The sequence below is a fragment of the Oncorhynchus clarkii genome, chromosome 4 (genome assembly GCF_045791955.1).
Source record: "Oncorhynchus clarkii lewisi isolate Uvic-CL-2024 chromosome 4, UVic_Ocla_1.0, whole genome shotgun sequence".
Taxonomy (NCBI): domain Eukaryota; kingdom Metazoa; phylum Chordata; class Actinopteri; order Salmoniformes; family Salmonidae; genus Oncorhynchus; species Oncorhynchus clarkii.
Genome location: NC_092150.1, coordinates 60,212,349 through 60,231,118, shown reverse-complemented (window position 1 = coordinate 60,231,118; position 18,770 = coordinate 60,212,349). Strand labels below are relative to the sequence as shown.

General features: G+C 43.0%; 1 protein-coding gene and 2 pseudogenes across 1 annotated transcript; all 3 read right to left on the bottom strand.

Annotated features, from left to right (window-relative positions):
- Positions 1 to 859: 859 nt before the first annotated feature.
- Positions 860 to 9,515, bottom strand: LOC139407026 (solute carrier family 35 member A1). Its single transcript, XM_071150317.1, has 8 exons — positions 9,322 to 9,515; positions 8,768 to 8,948; positions 8,416 to 8,575; positions 6,857 to 7,009; positions 3,589 to 3,655; positions 3,322 to 3,498; positions 3,043 to 3,177; positions 860 to 2,674 (listed from the first exon to the last, which is right to left on the bottom strand). Exons 1-8 carry the CDS (start codon positions 9,329 to 9,331, stop codon positions 2,541 to 2,543), a joined length of 1,017 nt encoding a protein of 338 aa, XP_071006418.1. The 5' UTR covers positions 9,332 to 9,515; the 3' UTR covers positions 860 to 2,540.
- A 93-nt stretch (positions 9,516 to 9,608) lies between these two features.
- Positions 9,609 to 11,220, bottom strand: LOC139408020 (cilia- and flagella-associated protein 206-like; annotated as a pseudogene).
- A 64-nt stretch (positions 11,221 to 11,284) lies between these two features.
- LOC139408019 (cilia- and flagella-associated protein 206-like) lies at positions 11,285 to 13,877 on the bottom strand (annotated as a pseudogene).
- Positions 13,878 to 18,770: the final 4,893 nt, after the last annotated feature.

The following is an 18,770-nucleotide window of genomic DNA, read 5'->3' as shown; positions in this document are numbered from 1 at the left end:
AAGTTGTTTGACAGCCTGTCCTACCTGTATTCCTTGTTGCCCAACCACTTAAAGCAGGGTTTCCTAATTATTTGCATCTACTCAACACTAACTATCAACGCCTTCACATCAGTAACGACAGATTCTTATCGTAAGCAGCTGAGTTACTGCACACATTAAGGCGGCGTTTCCCAAACTCTGTCCTCGGGACCCCAAGGGGTTTCTAAATAACCAACTAATCAAGCTTTGATCATTTGAATCAGCTGTGTAGTGTTAGGACAAAAAAACAAAACGTGCACCCTTTGGGGTCCCGAGGGCCGAGTTTAGGAAATGCTGCCTTAATGTGTGCAGTAACTCAGTTGCTTACTAATCAGAATTACAAGTGATCTTTAATTTTTATGCACCCGTAGCGGAGATGCCAACAAGCGGATGCATCCGGTTTTCAGGGATGCAACCTAGCTTGCGAAGAAGCCGGATGTGAAGGTCCTGGGCTGGCGTGGTCTACGGTTGAGGCCAGTTGGATGTACTGCCAAATTCTCTAAAACTTTGGAGAAATGAACATTATCTGCCAACAGCTCTGGTGGACATTCCTGCAGTCAGCATGCCATATAAATGTTCCCTCAACTTGAGACATCTGTGGTGAAACAGCACATTTTAGAGGGGCCTTTTGTCCCCAGCACAAGGTGCACCTGTGTAATGGGCGTGCTGTTTAATCATCTTGATATGCTACACCTAGCAAGTGGATGGATTATCTTGGCAAAGGAGAAATGAACACTATAGGGATGTAAACAAATTTGTGCACAAAATGAGAGAAAAGCTTTGTGTATATGGAAAATGTGTGCTCTTATTTCAGCTCATGAAAAATGGGACCAACACTATGTTCCGTTTATATTTTTGTATTCAGTATATACATGGACAAAGACAGACACACCAATAACATGACTTTAACATGTAACTGTACAGGCACTTAGTGCATTCTGGAAGTATTCAGACCCCTTGACTTTTTCCACATTGTTACAGCCTTATTCTAAAATGTAAAACAAATTCTATCTACACACAGTATCCCATAATGACAAAGCAAAAACAATTTTTCTGAATTTTTGGCAAATTTATAAAGAAAGAAAGCCACTCGGACATTCAGACTTGTTCCGAAGCCATTCCTGTCTTGGCTGTGTGCATAGGGTCATTGTCCTGTTGGAAGGTGAACCTTCGCCCCAGTCTGACATCCTGAGTGTTCTGGAGCAGGTTTTCATCAATGATCTCTCTGTATTTTACTCCCTCAATCCTGACTAGTCTCCCAGTCCCTGCCTCTGAAAACATCCTCACGGCATGTTGCTGCCACCACTATTCTTCACCGTAGGGATGGTGCCAGGTTTCCTCCAGACGTGGCGCTTGGCATTCAAGCCAAAGAGTTCAATCTTGGTCTCATCAGACCAGAGAATCTTGTTTCTCATCGTCGGTGCCCTTTGGAAAACTCCAAGCGGGCTGTCAGGTGCCTTTTACTGAGGAGTGGCTTCCGTCTCTACCATGAAGGCGTGATTGGTGGAGTGCTGCAAAGATGGTTGTCCTCCTGGGTGAACTCTGGAAGGTTCACCATCAGGTTCTTGGTCACCTCGCTGACTAGGGCCCTTCTCCCCCGATTGCTGTTTGGCCAGGCAGCCAGCTCTAGGAAGTGTTGGTGGTTCCAAACTTCTTCCATTTAAGAATGGAGGCCACTGTGTTCTTGTACTTTCAATGAGGCAGATTTTTTTGGGGCTACCCTTCCCCAGATCTGTTTCCTCGATACAATCCTGTCTCTGAGTTCTACGGACAATTCCTTCAACCTCATGGCTTGGTTTTTGCTCTGACATGCACGGTCAACTGTGTGTGGGTGTGTGCCTTTCCAAATCATGTACAATCAATTGAATTGACCACAGGTGGACTCCAAATCAAGGACGATCAATGGAAACAGGATGCACCTGAGCAAAGGGTCTGAATACTTATGTAAATAAGGTATGATTTTTTTATTTTCAATACATTTGCAAACATTTCTAAAAACCTGTTTTCGCTTTGTCATTATGGGGTATTGTGTATAAATTGAGGAAAATAATTTATTGAATCAATTTTACAATAAGGCTGTAACGTAACAAAATGTGGGAAAATGGAAGCGGTTTGAATACTTTCCGAATGCACCGCAAATGCTCAAGCTCTCTCCCAGGTGAGATTCTGTCAGCTGTGTATATACATTCGGTACTTTGTAAATAGTGGAGTAGTTGACATTGACAGTGGTTCATGAAAAATATTGTTGGCCATTACTAACAGCAGTCCCACAGTAAACAAAAAATAAGGAATAAAAACCCAAATGGTATTTATTTTCTATGTATACATTCTGCCTCAGCGCCACACTTCCCTTACTTTATGCTCCATCATTACTGATATAATGATTCATCTAGATTATTGAAGTTCCTTGCCGACGCTCTTATGGGACAACAGTAGACCGCAGTGTGAAAGAGGGCCTCATGGGCAGCTCCAACACAGAGGTCAGGAAAGACCATAAACCTTTGCTATTCCAGACCCAGGCTTCAAACAGTGATCAGTTTCTGCCTGGCCTCCTTGTCTGTGTCTGCTCTTGGAAGCTTGGTGGTGTCTTGTTTCGGAAGTCCATAAAGGTATATGGAGACACACACCAGCATTGCTCCACAAGCAAAGGTAGCAGCTGCATGAAAAGGGAAAATGGTTACTGAAAATCTGCCAGGACTATTGATGAATTCACTCAAAAATATTTTCTGATTTTTTTCACTTCTAATCAGTGTTTCCCCTATATTCATTAATTTAGAAATAAAGATACATTTCTGCCACGACACACAAATGAATAGTAGTTGACTTAATGACTGGAAGTTTATGGGAACAGGTAGCATATCATTGCGCTAGTAGCAATGTACCCCCCCACGACCTTTGCCACAAAGGCTGAAAAAAAATAATACTATATTAGTACTCGAGTGTCAGAGACCACACAAAAGCCTAGTGGCTGAACAGTAACTTATGGTAGTCCATGCCCACAAAGATGTGAATGATTTGACTCACTTATCTGTAGCCCAAACAGAGTGACGGATGCCACAGTAGAGAGAACGATGGCGGCTGCAGCAGAGAAGCCTTTCATGATATTGTCTGTGTACTTCACCACCACTGATGTGTACAAACCACCCACACTGGCCAAAACTGGAAGAAGAAAATACCAAATGTAAATGCGATGTACCGCACAAATTTAGGTTAGGACATTTTTTTATGTAAAAAAAATATGTATTTTTTGCATTGTAGAAAATCTGGAATATGTTCATGTGTCAATATTGAATTTTGACTCACAGACTACAAAGCACACCCAAGGCGTGTAACTGTAGAAGAAGCCTTTCTCTATGACCTGAGCGCCCTCAGTCATGTAAACTCCAGCGAGGGTGACCACAATGCCAGACAGGTACATCTGGATGTTCCTCACCCATAGGGATGTGTCTGAGCTCTTTAGGACCTTCTCAAAGTACACACCTGCTCAAACACAAAAAAGGGACACCATTAGATTACCTGCCATTATCGTCATAGAATATTAAAAAAGGTATTAAGATAAAGCAAGATTACCTGCAAACCCTGAGCACAACACAGCCACAGCAATGGCCATAAACCCCAAAAATGGGTTCTGCTCCACCTAAAAAAGATGAGAACATATCAAATACACCTTACATACCAAGACATTTAGCCCCCAAATTTGACGCTTTTCTTTAGATCTGAAAAGGTATTGCCAGTAAACAAAGGAAAGCCTGTACTTTTAATTCCGCCAACCGACCAATTCATGATTGCGGTAAAGTTGTCTACGGCTTAGTATGAAACGTAGCCGTAATGCCAAAGCGGCATTGGCACAAACTACCATAGAATTAAGAATACTAGAATGGACATGAACCTTCTTATGATGAGATGATAAAGGTCAGCCATAATGGTCAACCAAAGCTTGCCAGTGCTGTGACAAGTATAAAATAATGAATTTCTGCACTAGCCAGACAGTTTTAGAGGAACTGGCAAATGAACTGCCAATATTCCATTCAAACAACAGTCATTCTACAGGCTGAAATCAGTTGATGATAGGACTTAGACAACTTGTAAATGCAACTAGTACTGATATTGCATCATATAATAGCACTCACAAATAGAGACATTTATTTGCTAGGCAGCACCCATTACTAGGCTGTAACCATCCCATCACTTCACATAGTGCATGCTTAGTGGTGGGCTGTTCTCTGAACCACACCTGGATGAATCCATTAAGAATTACTGTGGGGTTGAAAACCACTGAATGACGAAAATATTGGAATAAAGTAGGCGAATGCAAAAAGTCATGTATCAAATGGCTGCTTACTGAAACTCCCCGTCATCCAATCGTTATAATATATTTACATCAGACTGATCTTAAATTGGTCAGAAATATTGAAAACATTATGGGATAATGCATCAACTTCCCCAGCTTTACATTAATCAGCATTGCGTAAGGGATAATCAACAACAAGTTGAAGGTGTGTTCATGGAAGGTGTGTTCCATGACGTCTAGAGGAGTGGAACTCACCTTCCAAGGAGTTGCATTGTTTTCCAGACAATGCATAGAGCCACGAGTTGATTATCCCTTTTATACTATGGCTATGATGTAACACATTTGCCGCTAGAAATGTGTTCAACATCCACTGAAGTAGCTAGCAAGTTCACTAGATAGCGACAGTAGTTGCCTTGGTAGCCAAACAAACAGACTTGCTAGTTCAGCTAACAAAACCATCATCCTAGCTTGCTATTATGAAAATCAAATTCAACAATGCCAATAATGTTTTCAATTCTACTTTTGCTTTCAAAAGCAACTCAAACATGTAAAAATGAACTATAGCCACTGAATTATACTGTGCATTATAGGGAAATAGTAAATGCACTAGAATGTCCTTCAAGCCAATCAGAAACAAGTATTCAACAATGCCATGGTAAAATTAAGTGATAATGTCCGAGAAGCCGATGTTTGGAGAATATATTGGCACGGGTGTTGTTAGTCCCGAGACAAAGTCGATGGCTGGCAAACCGGGTTTTCCAACATATTGAAAAAATGATTGATAGTTTAATTAAAAAATATATTTTGATAAATTTGTTCATACTATTTCATCCTTACACAAGAAATAGTCCTGACACAAAACTAGGGTTGCTACCCAAGCTGGCTGGTTGTTCGTTCTATCGGTCCGTTTGCCAGAGACACGACCCAGTCGTTCAGTCTTTTTTGTTCTATATCTTTGGACACAACCCAGTCGTTCGTTCTAAATGTTCCATTACTGTCTGGCAATGTTCTTATCCCTTGCTTGCTAGCTAGCTAGCCAACTACTGCTAATGTACAGTCGCGTCAAACAATGCATTCAGAATAACAGTGTGATGGCATTTGCATTTGTTGTTTAAGCTGTTTTCTAGTGACATTTATTTAGACATCTATAACAATGAGCTTATGAGGCGTGATTTCTCCTGGCATAGAAAATGTGCTCTCTCCTCAGGACACTGTTGTTCAGAGGAGCTGGCCAACAACACATCTAATAACCTTTGCAAATTGAAACTGGAAAGACTGGAAAGTAGCTGCACTTCGTTTCGTTTGACCTTTTTTCAATTGACATTTCTTTGTACACACACACAAAGGTTGGGGTCACTTAGTAATGTCCTTGTTTTTGAAAGAAAAGCACATTTTGTGCATTAAATTAGCATTACATTGATCAGAAATACAGTGTAGACATTGTTAATGTTGTAAATGACTATTGTAGCTGGAAACGGCAGATTTGTTATGGAATATCTACAGGAACTCTGCTTAGAAGGCCAGTTTTATTGCTTCTTTAACCAGAACAACAGTTTTCAGCTGTGCTAACATAATTGCAAAAGGGTTTTCTAATGATCAATTAGCCTATTAAAATGATACATTTGGATTATCTTACACACAAAGTGCCATTGTGATGGTTGCTGATAATGGGCCTCTGTCCATTTTTTTTTATCTGCCGTTTCCAGCTATTACAGGTTTATGCTGGCAATAATGTGGTAAAAATGGGCCTGTTTTGAAATATAAATAAATAATATAAACCTTGCACTGCCCCCAATTTAAAAAAATATTTTTTTTACAGGCAACATTCCATAAATCCTATGTGAAAAGTGTATTATTATTATTGATTATGATTATTATTTGTATTTTTTTAAATTCTTTTTTATTTTTAATTTTACCCCTTTTTCTCCCCAATTTCATGGTATCCAATTGTTGTAGTAGCTACTATCTTGTCTCATTGCTACAACACCCGTACGGGCTCGGGAGAGACGAAGACTGACCGTACTGCTTCTTACCACAGCGCGCATCCAACCCGGAAGCCAGCCGCACCAATGTGTCGGAGGCACCTGGCAACCTTGGCTAGCGCGCACTGCGCCCGGCCCGCCACAGGAGACGCTGGTGTGCGATGAGACAAGGAAATCCCTACCGACCAATCCCTCCCTAACCCGGACGACGCTAGGCCAATTGTGCGTCGCCCCACGGACCTCCCGGTCGCGGCCGGTTACGACAGAGCCTGGGCGCGAACCCAGGGACTCTGATGGCACAGCTGGCGCTGCAGTACAGCGCCCTTAACCACTGCGCCACCCGGGAGGCCGTGTATAAGATTCTTAATAAATAGACAAGGCAGAGAATTCCAAACCTCAGACTTGGGTTGTAAACAAGCCATTAGAACATCAGCAACGAACCAGTATACACTTTACAGGCCCATTGGCCAGGTCTCCCTTGTAAAATAGGGATTCTGACCTCAAATGGGACTTCCTGGATAAATAAATGTTAAATAAAAAGCCAAAACAGAAACACCAAGGGTACCTGGACTTTAGTGGCCTCTGCCGGTTTCCACTGGACCAGTGTGACGCCTAAACACAGCATAAAGACTGAGAACCACTGCAGCCTGCTGAGAGAGCGGTTCAGCATGAGGACCATGCACAAGGCTGTGCACGGGATCTTCAATTGATAGGTCACCTAGGTAAGGAAGATACAGTGAGAATATGAGCCAGAGGGGAAGTATAGATACAGTACCAGTCAAAAGGTTGGATACACCTACTCATTCAAAGGTTTTTCTTTATTTTTAATATTTTCTACATTTTAGAATAATAGTGAAGACATCAAAACTATCAGTTGTGTTGTGACCAGGTAGGGGTGGTATACAGAAGATAGCCCTATTTGGTAAAAGACCAAGTCCATATTAATGGCAAGAACAGCTCAAATAAGCAAAGAAAATATTACTTTAAGACATGAGTCAGTCAATACGCAACATTTCAAGAACTTAGAAAGTTTCTTCAAGTGCAGTCTCAAAAACCAGGCGCTACGATGAAATTGGCTCTCATGAGGACCCGCCATAGGAAAGAAAGACCCATAGTTACCTCTGCGGCAGAGGATAAGTTCATTAGAGTTACCAGCCTCAGAAATTGCAGCCCAAATAAATGCTTCAGAATTCAAGTAACAGACATCAACTGTTCAGAGGAGACTGTGTGAATCAGGGCCTTCATGGTCAAATAAACCACTACTAAAGGACACCAATAATAAGAAGAGACTTGCTTGGGCCAAGAAACACGAGCAATGGTCATTAGACCGGTGGAAATCTGTCCTTTGGTCTGATGAGTCCAAATTTGAGATCTTTGGTTCCAACCACCATGTCTTAGTGAGACAATGAGTAGGTGAACGGATGATCTCTGCATATGTCGTTCCCACCGTGAAGCATGGAGGTGGTGGTGTGATGGTGCTTTGCTGGTGACACTGTCAGTGATTTATTTAGAATTCAAGGCACACTTAACCAGCATGGCTACCACAGCATTCTGCAGCAATACGCCATCCCATTTGGATTGCGCTTAGTGGGACTATCATTTATTTTTCAACAGGACAATGACCCAACTCACCTCCAGGCTGTGTAAGGGCTATTTGACCAAGAAGGAGGGTGATGGAGTGCTGCATCAGATGATCTGGCCTCCACAATCACCCGACCTCAACCCAATTGAGATGGTTTGGGATAATTTTGACCACATGGTCAAAGAAAAACAGCCAACAAGTGCTCAGCATGTGGGAACTCCTTCAAGACTGCTGGAAAAGCATTCCAGATGAAGCTGGTTGTGAGAATGCCAAGAGTGTGCAAAGCTGTCATCAAGGCAAAGAGTGGCTACTTTGAAAAATCTAAAATATATTTTGATTTGGTTAACACTTTTTTGGTTACTACGTGATTCCATGTGTGTTATTTCATAGTTTTGATGTCTCCACTATAAATTCTACAATGTAGAAAATATATATTTTTTTAAAACCCTTGAATGAGTAAGTGTCCAAACTTTTGACTGGTACTGTACGTCCAGCCTTAATGTGACATGTTCTGCAGAAATCAAGAAATGTGTAGTTTATACCTGATACACAGCTGCATCAAGATTGCTCAAGGCAATAAAGGCCATGTTATTCTGAACTGCATAGACCACAGAGGGAACACTCAGTTTCAGCAACTCTTTTGGACTCCAAAATACATGTTCAACTATGGACGCTTTTAACCTGCCAAAGCTGCCAGTTTCTCTGCAAGGTGAAAATGAAGACAAACATGTATAAAAGCTTAGCTACTGGGACATTTATATTCATTCAACAAAATACTCAACACAGGGGTGTTCTACAGTATTTCTTCAAGGCAGAGACCAATGGAAAAAGGCTATCCAAGTGCATTTGGAACATGTACGGTCATGAAAACGATAGTACATCGGATATACTTACTTGGTCAACATCCCAAGGCTCAAGAACAATTTAATAACTTCCGTGATGCATACTGCTGTTGTAGAGAAGTACATAGCTGTTGATGATACTGTCCTTGTGTATCGTAATACCACGGTGTAAGTTGCTGCCACCAGTGTCATCACTGACAGACAGTAGACCTTGAACATCACACTCACTGGCTCTGTAGAGAGAGGACAATGATTCTTGACAGCATGAAGTGTGAAGTTCACAGAAAGACAATGAGGCAAGGAACCGAAAATCAGTGTGGACGGCCACTTACTGACGAGATTCGCATTCGTTACAAGAACAATCTATATAGCCGGGGGATAAGTTTAGACAGTCACCTAGCTAGTTGTATCTGGACTCAGCAGGTGGCTAACTAGCTACTTCGCATTGCCCTTCCGTTCAGAGAAGCTGTCTTTTTTTTAGCTGGATAGCAAAATACCAAATACAATTTGTTTAGTTCAGTGCATTAGGCTAACTTGTTGCGTTAAATAGTTCCCGAAACAGGAACTAGTAAATAACGTTAAGCATAGCTAGCAGATTTCACTTACCGTTAGCCATGGTTAACTTGATTGTTGTGATCCGTTGTTAGACGAATGCTTGGGTACTTAACGTGATCACCTACCGATGTGTCTGTCTGACGACACGTCTAACTGAACATCACAAGTATGATTATCAGATATGAAATCCTGAATAAGGTCCTCTTCTTCTTCTTTGGTATCATGGCGTTCGCACATTTGTTTGTGCATGCCGCCATCTAGAGTGCGGGAGTGTGGTGGCCGCTCACGTTACATTTTGTGATACAAAAATAAAAAGGAAATAAATTGCACCACTACACCTATATACCACTATTCAGCGGTGGAAAATTAGGTTTGGGGACGTTGCTCTTGCACTGGCACTCACCATCTTCGGGGAGGTAGGTTTGGGTGACATTATCCCTCCTCGTGTGAATTAGATTAGCCTGCATTGAGTGGGCCACTTTACTATGAAGATTGTCTTGAAAAAAAACGTCAGGACATAAGACTGTTAAAAGGTTTACCTTCTTGAATAAAAAAAAGATTCAAGCAAGAAGACCAAGGTAACAGTACACTCAATAATGAGCCAATTAAATCACTGACCAATTTGATTTGCTTTTCTCCTCAGCTCCCACTCATTCCACTCGTACGAGTTCACAATGTTGGTTTCCAACAAATAAGTGTCCACCTGAGTGCTGGTGTTACCAACAGTCTCTCCCCTGACTGGATCTGCAGAGACAGAATTTCAGTTCACCGTTGGTAAAAAAAAAATATCACTGCCAAGTTCTGAAGATGGAATTTAAGAATTATGATATTGTAAGTGAACATACCTCAGAATGTGGAGTGACGCAGGCAGTTGGAGGAGCTGGATAAGCTCAGGGGACCACTTTGCTTTCTCTGCCACACTGGCTATGTACTCATCTGGTTTGGATCCAAATCTTAAACATGCCTCCTTGGAGCTGAAAACATAGTATTTCTCCCTATGTTTCAAGACTCCTATGCTTGGGTTGCATGAAAAAACATAGTCACTTCTTTTGAATATTTTTAATAATAAAAGGGGGGAAATGTATTATTTGTACAACAATGTAGCAATATATACAATTGCCACCTCAAAAATCTACACACCTGGCCCATCCTTCACGAGTGTACTGAGACTGCTGAGGGGAGGAGGGCTCACAATAAAGGCTGGAATGGAGTCCATGGAATGGTATCAACCACATGGGCAATCACATGAAATGTGGTTGATACCATTCCATTGACTCCATTCCAGACATTACTATGAGCCCTCCTCACCTCAGCAGCCTCCACTGGTGTATAACCACAAATTCCCTTGTATTGCAGTGGTAATTTGTCAAATTCAGCTGTTATCTCAGGCAAGAGCTACTCTTGTGTTTTGATCTCAAAGGGGGTCAATATGGTTTTGAGCTAATGATAGAGATGTAAGAAACGCAGAGCTATAGTGCTGGTGAATGTGAGGGTGTTAACACAGTACTTACCTGAAGACTCCTTCATTTTCTTCTCGTCGTTCTTGATCTCCGACACCAGTATGTCCTCCAACTGAACATCAGGGAAGAGCTGGGACTAAGCAACCACGAAGGGCTGCAGGTTCACCATCATGTTACTGAGGCTGCTCAACAGCACCATCTCATCCTGAAAACCTGATCAATACTTTGCTGGAGCTGTGAAATGGGTCTGGAAGAGGACATAGAGTATGAGAGTTGAGGTCTAGAGATTAAGGGCCGGTTTCCCAGACATACTGTAGGTTAAGCATAACCCTGGACTAAAGAGCACTTTCAATGGAGATTCCCTTGCTTTTTAGTGTATTTAATCAGTGTCCGGGAAACTGCCCTGTAATGGGAATATTTAAGATGACTAAGAGTGATCAAATGTATATTTCTGTAATACACATGCTTTCCATTGTTCTGTTTGCGACATTTTAGTTGCGGGTTGATGGTTACTAGACATTATGATGAATGTTATAGATTGTTGTCATTTGTTCTCAGTTGAGCTGTTGCTCCTTGACCTTGTTTATGAGGGACAAGAAGGTCCCCAGCTCCAACTGGGAAAAGATGATTTGTAAGGCAGCTGCTAAAAACACTCGCACACACACACACACACACACACACACACACACACACACACACACACACACACACACACACACACACACACACACACACACACACACACACACACACACACACACACACACGTGAGCAAAACAGGAACAAACTGATCAATGGTGGAAAATGGGATGATTCCCAAATTGTAAATACTATCACTTCCATGGCCAGTGTAATTACAACTTACAATTTTGCACTTTCCCTTCTTTGTGAATAGGGATACCTTAATTGACACAATAACAAAGCATACTCCCCACCTCTGTTCCGGTAAAAAGCTGAGGGATGGGACTGGAGAAATGTAACCACTCAAATTCATAGACAGCGCTATGGGTTTAAGGATTGACCATCCGTGACATCAACATTATAGTTTTAATAATGTTTTTAGGCTTTGCAGTGTTTGTTTAAATGTACTTTTATTACAAACACTGAAGAAAAACAAGCTTGTATTTTGGTTTCTGATGGGGTATGACAAGTTGAACTGTGCTCATAAGGCATTTATTTTTATTCAAAAATCAATGGGTAAATATAATTAATTTATTAGTCCAAAAAATTGATGTAGTAACTAAGGATGGCCATTTTAACTTGTTGTACAAAATGAGAATAAAAGAGTCCTTCTGAGTACGTGTAGCCTCTCGCACTGTTGTGATCTCTGTGCGGGAAACCAGACCTGAGCTCAGCAGAACATTACTGACAATGTTATTTATGGTAAAGGCCCTCCAGATCCTCACGTGTTTTCACTCAGTCAGGGATTTCTCGACTAACTGGGCCTAGCTTCGACTGAAGTACCTGCTGGTGATCCTCAAGGAACTCACCTGGGACACAAAACACGACCTTTGAGGCTAAACTGATGAATAGGTACAAGACCAGTATGCCATGTCTTTAGAAGGTACTTGACAATGGCCTCATGTCTCAACATAGATAGGGTTTAGTTAATAGGCCATATGAATCAAAGGTTGGTTCATACATCCTTTGAGCATTTTAAAGCCCCCAATTACGTTGAGACTTGTAATTCATGTCAAAGTAGGCTTGCTTCTTGATCATCTCAAGGGCAGGGCTCCCCTGGTCCATGAGCTTGTCCACACACAACTGCAAAGGAAAAACAACACTGATGACGATGAGCCCATTGCTCGAAGATCTCAGGCATGATACCAACCAAACCTGGTTGTTATAATGAAATGGAGTGATTCTACACACTTCCAGAAGTTCTAACATCTTGCTGGGTAAGAGTCTGATCAACTTTGAATAGAACTTGTGGGTCCAACACAACATTTTTACCGAAAAGGAAAAACATTGATTTAACAAAGTAGCTAAACACTGTCACTGACACTGCTTGCCTTTATCACACAAAGCTAACTAGCTAGCCACGTTATTAATTATACTGAAAAATATATATATAAATGCAACATTTTAAACGATTTTACTGAATAACAGTTCATATAAGGAAATCAATCAATTGAAATAAATAAATGATGCCCTAATCTATGTATTTCACGACAGGGCAAGGGCACAGCCATGGATGGGCATAGGCCCACCCACTTGGGAGCCAGGCCCAGCCAATCAGAATTAGTTTTTCCCCACAAAAGGGCTTTACTACAGACATAAGTACTCCTCAGTTTCATCAGCTGTCCGGGTGGCTGGTCTCAGACAATCCTGCAGGTGAAGAATCCAGATGTGGATGTCCTGGGCTGGTGTAGTTACACGTGTTCTGCAGTTGTGATGCTGGTTGAATGTACTGCCAAATTCTCAAAAATGACATTGGAGGCAGATTAACAGCTCTGGTGGACAGTCCTGCAGTCAGCATGCCAATTGCACGCTCCCTCAAAACTTGAGACATCTGTGGCATTGAGTTGTGTGACAAAACTGCACATTTTAGAGTAGCCTTTTATTGTCCCCAGCACAAAGTGCACCTGTGTAATAATCTTGCTGTTTAATCAACTTCTTGATATGCCAAACCTGTCAGGTGGATTAATTATCATGGCAAAGAAGAACTCCTCATTAACACAAATGTGTGCATAAAATGAGAGAAATAAGCTTTTTGTACAAATTTAAAATTTCTGGGATCTTTTATTTAACACATGAAACATGGGACCAACACTTTACATTCATGTACATATTACCTCAATTAACCCGACTAACCGGTGCCCCCGCACATTGACTCTGTACCAGTACTACCTGTTTATTAGTTTTTTAAATTTCTTTACTCATCTATTGTTTACCTGATACCTATTTTTACTTAATAATTGCACTGCTGGTTAGGGCTTGTAAGTAAGCAATTCACTGGAAGGTTGTATTCGGCACACATGACAAACTTTGATTTGATATGTTTATATTTTTGTACAGTATTGTAAGCCAGGGACCCGTCAGGAAAGCCACTAACGTTGCCGACACCATGTCCCTTTTCCTGCACATTCTTGAGCAATTTCTCTAATTATGTTTTTTAATTATACTTTCTGGTTGAGTACGAGACATGTTTTTAGCCTGCAAGCTACACTAGAGATCACGCAAATTCCCCACTTCTGCACATCTTCATGGTTGCCATGGTAATCAATGTAACACTGCATGAGCCACAGGATGTAAAAGTTGCAATGTTGTAACTGTAGTAGCTAGCATAATGCATTGATGCACACATTTTACTGGCCTTCTCTTTCATTTCATGTCATTAAATGCTCATTTAATTTTTTAAAACATTGCATAACATTGTCATGCAGGACTGTCACGACTTCTGCCGAAGTCGATGCCTCTCCTTGTTCGGGCGGTGTTCGGCGGTCGAAGTTGCCGGTCTTCCTGCCATCGCCGATCCATTTTCCATTTGTTTTGTCTCGTTTTTCCACACACCTAGTTCTCATTTCCCTCATTATGTGTTGTGTATTTAACCCTCTGTTTTCCCATGTCTTTGTGTGGTATTGTTTATCTGTTCATGTATGCACACATTAGGCTGGTTAAGCTGGGTTATGTTAAACCCTTATTTGTATTTCGTGTTAGTTTGTGCCGTGTGCTTTTGGGTCGCCAAATAAAAGGCTCCGTTTTGCTACCAACTAGCTGCTCTCCTGCGCCTGACTTCCTACAGCCCTTCACGCATATCCTGACATGGACATAATGGAAACGGATACATTTTGATAAAAATATTTATTATAAAAACAGACATTACATACACAACTTGGTCTAGATGAAGGTAGCAAAACTCAAGCATGGAACGGACAGTTCAAACAGGAGAGGCTGGAACTTCAACTCAACCTCTGACCAAGAACTAACGTCGATGAGCTGAGTCTCCATATTTTAGCCCTTGGATAAGGCCTTTGTTATGGGTGTAAGTGGCCATGAAAGCAGCTATCAATTCAAATCAAATCAAATTTTTTATTTGTCACACATGGTTAGCAGATGTTAATGCGAGTGTAGCGAAATGCTTGTGCTTCTAGTTCCGACAATGCAGTAATAACCAACAAGTAATCTAACTAACAATTCCAAAACTACTGTCTTATACACAGTGTAAGGGGATAAAGAATATGTACATAAGGATATATGAATGAGTGATGGTACAGAGCAGCATAGGCAGGATACAGTAGATGGTATCGAGTACAGTATATACATGAGGTGAGTATGTAAACAAAGTGGCATAGTTAAAGTGGCTAGTGATACATGTATTACATAAGGATGCAGTCGATGATATAGAGTACAGTATATACGTATGCATATGAGATGAATAATGTAGGGTAAGTAACATTATATAAGGTAGCATTGTTTAAAGTGGCTAGTGATATATTTACATCATTTCCCATCAATTCCCATTATTAAAGTGGCTGGAGTTGAGTCAGTGTCAGTGTCAGTGTGTTGGCAGCAGCCACTCAATGTTAGTGGTGGCTGTTTAACAGTCTGATGGTCTTGAGATAGAAGCTGTTTTTCAGTCTCTCGGTCCCAGCTTTGATGCACCTGTACTGACCTCGCCTTCTGGATGATAGCAGGTTGAACAGGCAGTGGCTCGGGTGGTTGATGTCCTTGATGATCTTTATGGCCTTCCTGTAACATCGGGTGGTGTAGGTGTCCTGGAGGGCAGGTAGTTTGCCCCCAGTGATGCGTTGTGCAGACCTCACTACCCTCTGGAGAGCCTTACGGTTGTGGGCGGAGCAGTTGCCGTACCAGGCGGTGATACAGCCCGCCAGGATGCTCTCGATTGTGCATCTGTAGAAGTTTGTGAGTGCTTTTGGTGACAAACCGAATTTCTTCAGCCTCCTGAGGTTGAAGAGGCGCTGCTGTGCCTTCTTCACGATGCTGTCTGTGTGAGTGGACCAATTCAGTTTGTCTGTGATGTGTATGCCGAGGAACTTAAAACTTGCTACCCTCTCCACTACTGTTCCATCGATGTGGATAGGGGGGTGTTCCCTCTGCTGTTTCCTGAAGTCCACAATCATCTCCTTAGTTTTGTTGACGTTGAGTGTGAGGTTATTTTCCTGACACCACACTCCGAGGGCCCTCACCTCCTCCCTGTAGGCCGTCTCGTCGTTGTTGGTAATCAAGCCTACCACTGTTGTGTCGTCCGCAAACTTGATGATTGAGTTGGAGGCGTGCGTGGCCACGCAGTCGTGGGTGAACAGGGAGTACAGGAGAGGGCTCAGAACGCACCCTTGTGGGGCCCCAGTGTTGAGGATCAGCGGGGTGGAGATGTTGTTGCCTACCCTCACCACCTGGGGGCGGCCCGTCAGGAAGTCCAGTACCCAGTTGCACAGGGCGGGGTCGAGACCCAGGGTCTCGAGCTTGATGACGAGCTTGGAGGGTACTATGGTGTTGAATGCCGAGCTGTAGTCGATGAACAGCATTCTCACATAGGTATTCCTCTTGTCCAGATGGGTTAGGGCAGTGTGCAGTGTGGTTGAGATTGCATCGTCTGTGGACCTATTTGGGCGGTATGCAAATTGGAGTGGGTTAGGGTGTCGGGTAGGGTGGAGGTGATATAGTCCTTGACTAGTCTCTCAAAGCACTTCATGATGACGGAAGTGAGTGCTACGGGGCGGTAGTCGTTTAGCTCAGTTACCTTAGCTTTCTTGGGAACAGGAACAATGGTGGCCCTCTTGAAGCATGTGGGAACAGCAGACTGGTATAGGGATTGATTGAATATGTCCGTAAACACACCGGCCAGCTGGTCTGCGCATGCTCTGAGGGCGCGGCTGGGGATGCCGTCTGGGCCTGCAGCCTTGCGAGGGTTAACACGTTTAAATGTCTTACTCACCTCTGCTGCAGTGAAGGAGAGTCCGCATGTTTTCGTTGCAGGCCGTGTCAGTGGCACTGTATTGTCCTCAAAGCGGGCAAAAAAGTTATTTAGTGTGCCTGGGAGCAGGACATCCTGGTCCGTGACTGGGCTGGATTTCTTCTTGTAGTCCGTGATTGACTGTAGACCCTGCCAAATGCCTCGTGTCTGAGCCGTTGAATTGAGATTCTACTTTGTCTCTGTACTGACGCTTAGCTTGTTTGATAGCCTTGCGGAGGGAATAGCTGCACTGTTTGTATTCGGTCATGTTACCAGTCACCTTGCCCTGATTAAAAGCAGTGGTTCGCGCTTTCAGTTTCACGCGAATGCTGCCATCAATCCACGGTTTCTGGTTAGGGAATGTTTTAATCGTTGCTATGGGAACGACATCTTCAACGCATGTTCTAATGAACTCGCACACCGAATCAGCGTATTCGTCAATATTGTTATCTGACGCAATACGAAACATGTCCCAGTCCACGTGATGGAAGCAGTCTTGGAGTGTGGAGTCAGCTTGGTCGGACCAGCGTTGGACAGACCTCAGCGTCGGAGCCTCTTGTTTTAGTTTCTGTCTGTAAGCAGGGATCAACAAAATGGAGTCGTGGTCAGCTTTTCCGAAAGGAGGGCGGGGCAGGGCCTTATATGCGTCGCGGAAGTTAGAGTAACAATGATCCAAGGTTTTTCCACCCCTGGTTGCGCAATCGATATGCTGATAAAATTTTGGGAGTCTTGTTTTCAGATTAGCCTTGTTAAAATCCCCAGCAACAATGAATGCAGCCTCCGGATAAATGGATTCCAGTTTGCAAAGAGGGAGGGATATATACGGCTGTGATTATAATCGAAGAGAATTCTCTTGGTAGATAATGCGGTCTACATTTGATTGTGAGGAATTCTAAAATCAGGTGAACAGAAGGATTTGAGTTCCTGTATGTTTCTTTCATCACACCATGTCTCGTTAGTCATAAGGCATACGCCCCCGCCCCTCTTCTTACCAGAAAGATGTTTGTTTCTGTCGGCGCGATGCTTGGAGAAACCCACTGGCTGCACCGCCCCCGATAGCGTCTCTCCAGTGACCCATGTTTCCGTGAAGCAAAGAACGTTACAGTCTCTGATGTCCCTCTGGAATGCTACCCTTGCTTGGATTTCATCAACCTTGTTGTCAAGAGACTGGACATTGGCGAGAAGGATGCTAGGGAGTGGTGCACGATGTGCCCGTCTCCGGAGTCTGACCAGAAGACCGCCTCGTTTCCCTCTTTTTCGGAGTCGTTTTTTTGGGTCGCTGCATGGGATCCACTCCGTTGTCCTGGGTGAAAGGCAGAACACAGGATCCGCGTCGCGAAAAACATATTCTTGGTCGTACTGATGGTGAGTTGACGCTGATCTTATATTCAGTAGTTCTTCTCGACTGTATGTAATGAAACCTAAGATGACCTGGGGTACTAATGTAAGAAATAACACGTAAAAAACCAAAACACTGCATAGTTTCCTAGGAACGCGAAGCGAGGCGGCCATCTCGAAGGCTCAGCTTGACAAATACGAAGCAGATGGCCACATCATATCCGTCACCGAGCCTACGGACTGGATAAGTAATATGGTTATCGTCCTAAACACCTCAACCGGGCTCTGCGACGTTCACATTACATTATGCCCACGTTGGAGGATGTTCTTTACAAGCTCCCAAAGGCCAGAGTCTTCACGCTCGTGGATGCCAGAGATGCCTTCCTGCAGTGCAAGCTCGACGAGCCCAGCAGCTACATGACCACCTTTTGGACACCCTGGGGCAGGAAGAGGTGGTTGAAGCTTCCGTTTGGTGTCTCCGTGGCTCCAGAGGTGTATCAGCGGAAACAGCATGAGCTGTTGATGGGACTCAGTGGCGTGGAACCCATAGCAGATGACATCCTTGTAGTGGGCTGTGGGGACAGTGATGAGGAGGCAGAATGTGACCATGACGCCAAGCTGCTGGCCCTGATGGTCAGATGCAGACAGGTCAAGCTAAGGCTAAGCATAAAAAAGCTTCAGTTTAAAGTGCCAGAGGTCCGCTTTCATGGGCACATCTTGTCCTCCACCGGATTGAAGGCGGATCCTGAAAAAGTGAAGGCTGTCTTGGAAATGCCCCACCCATA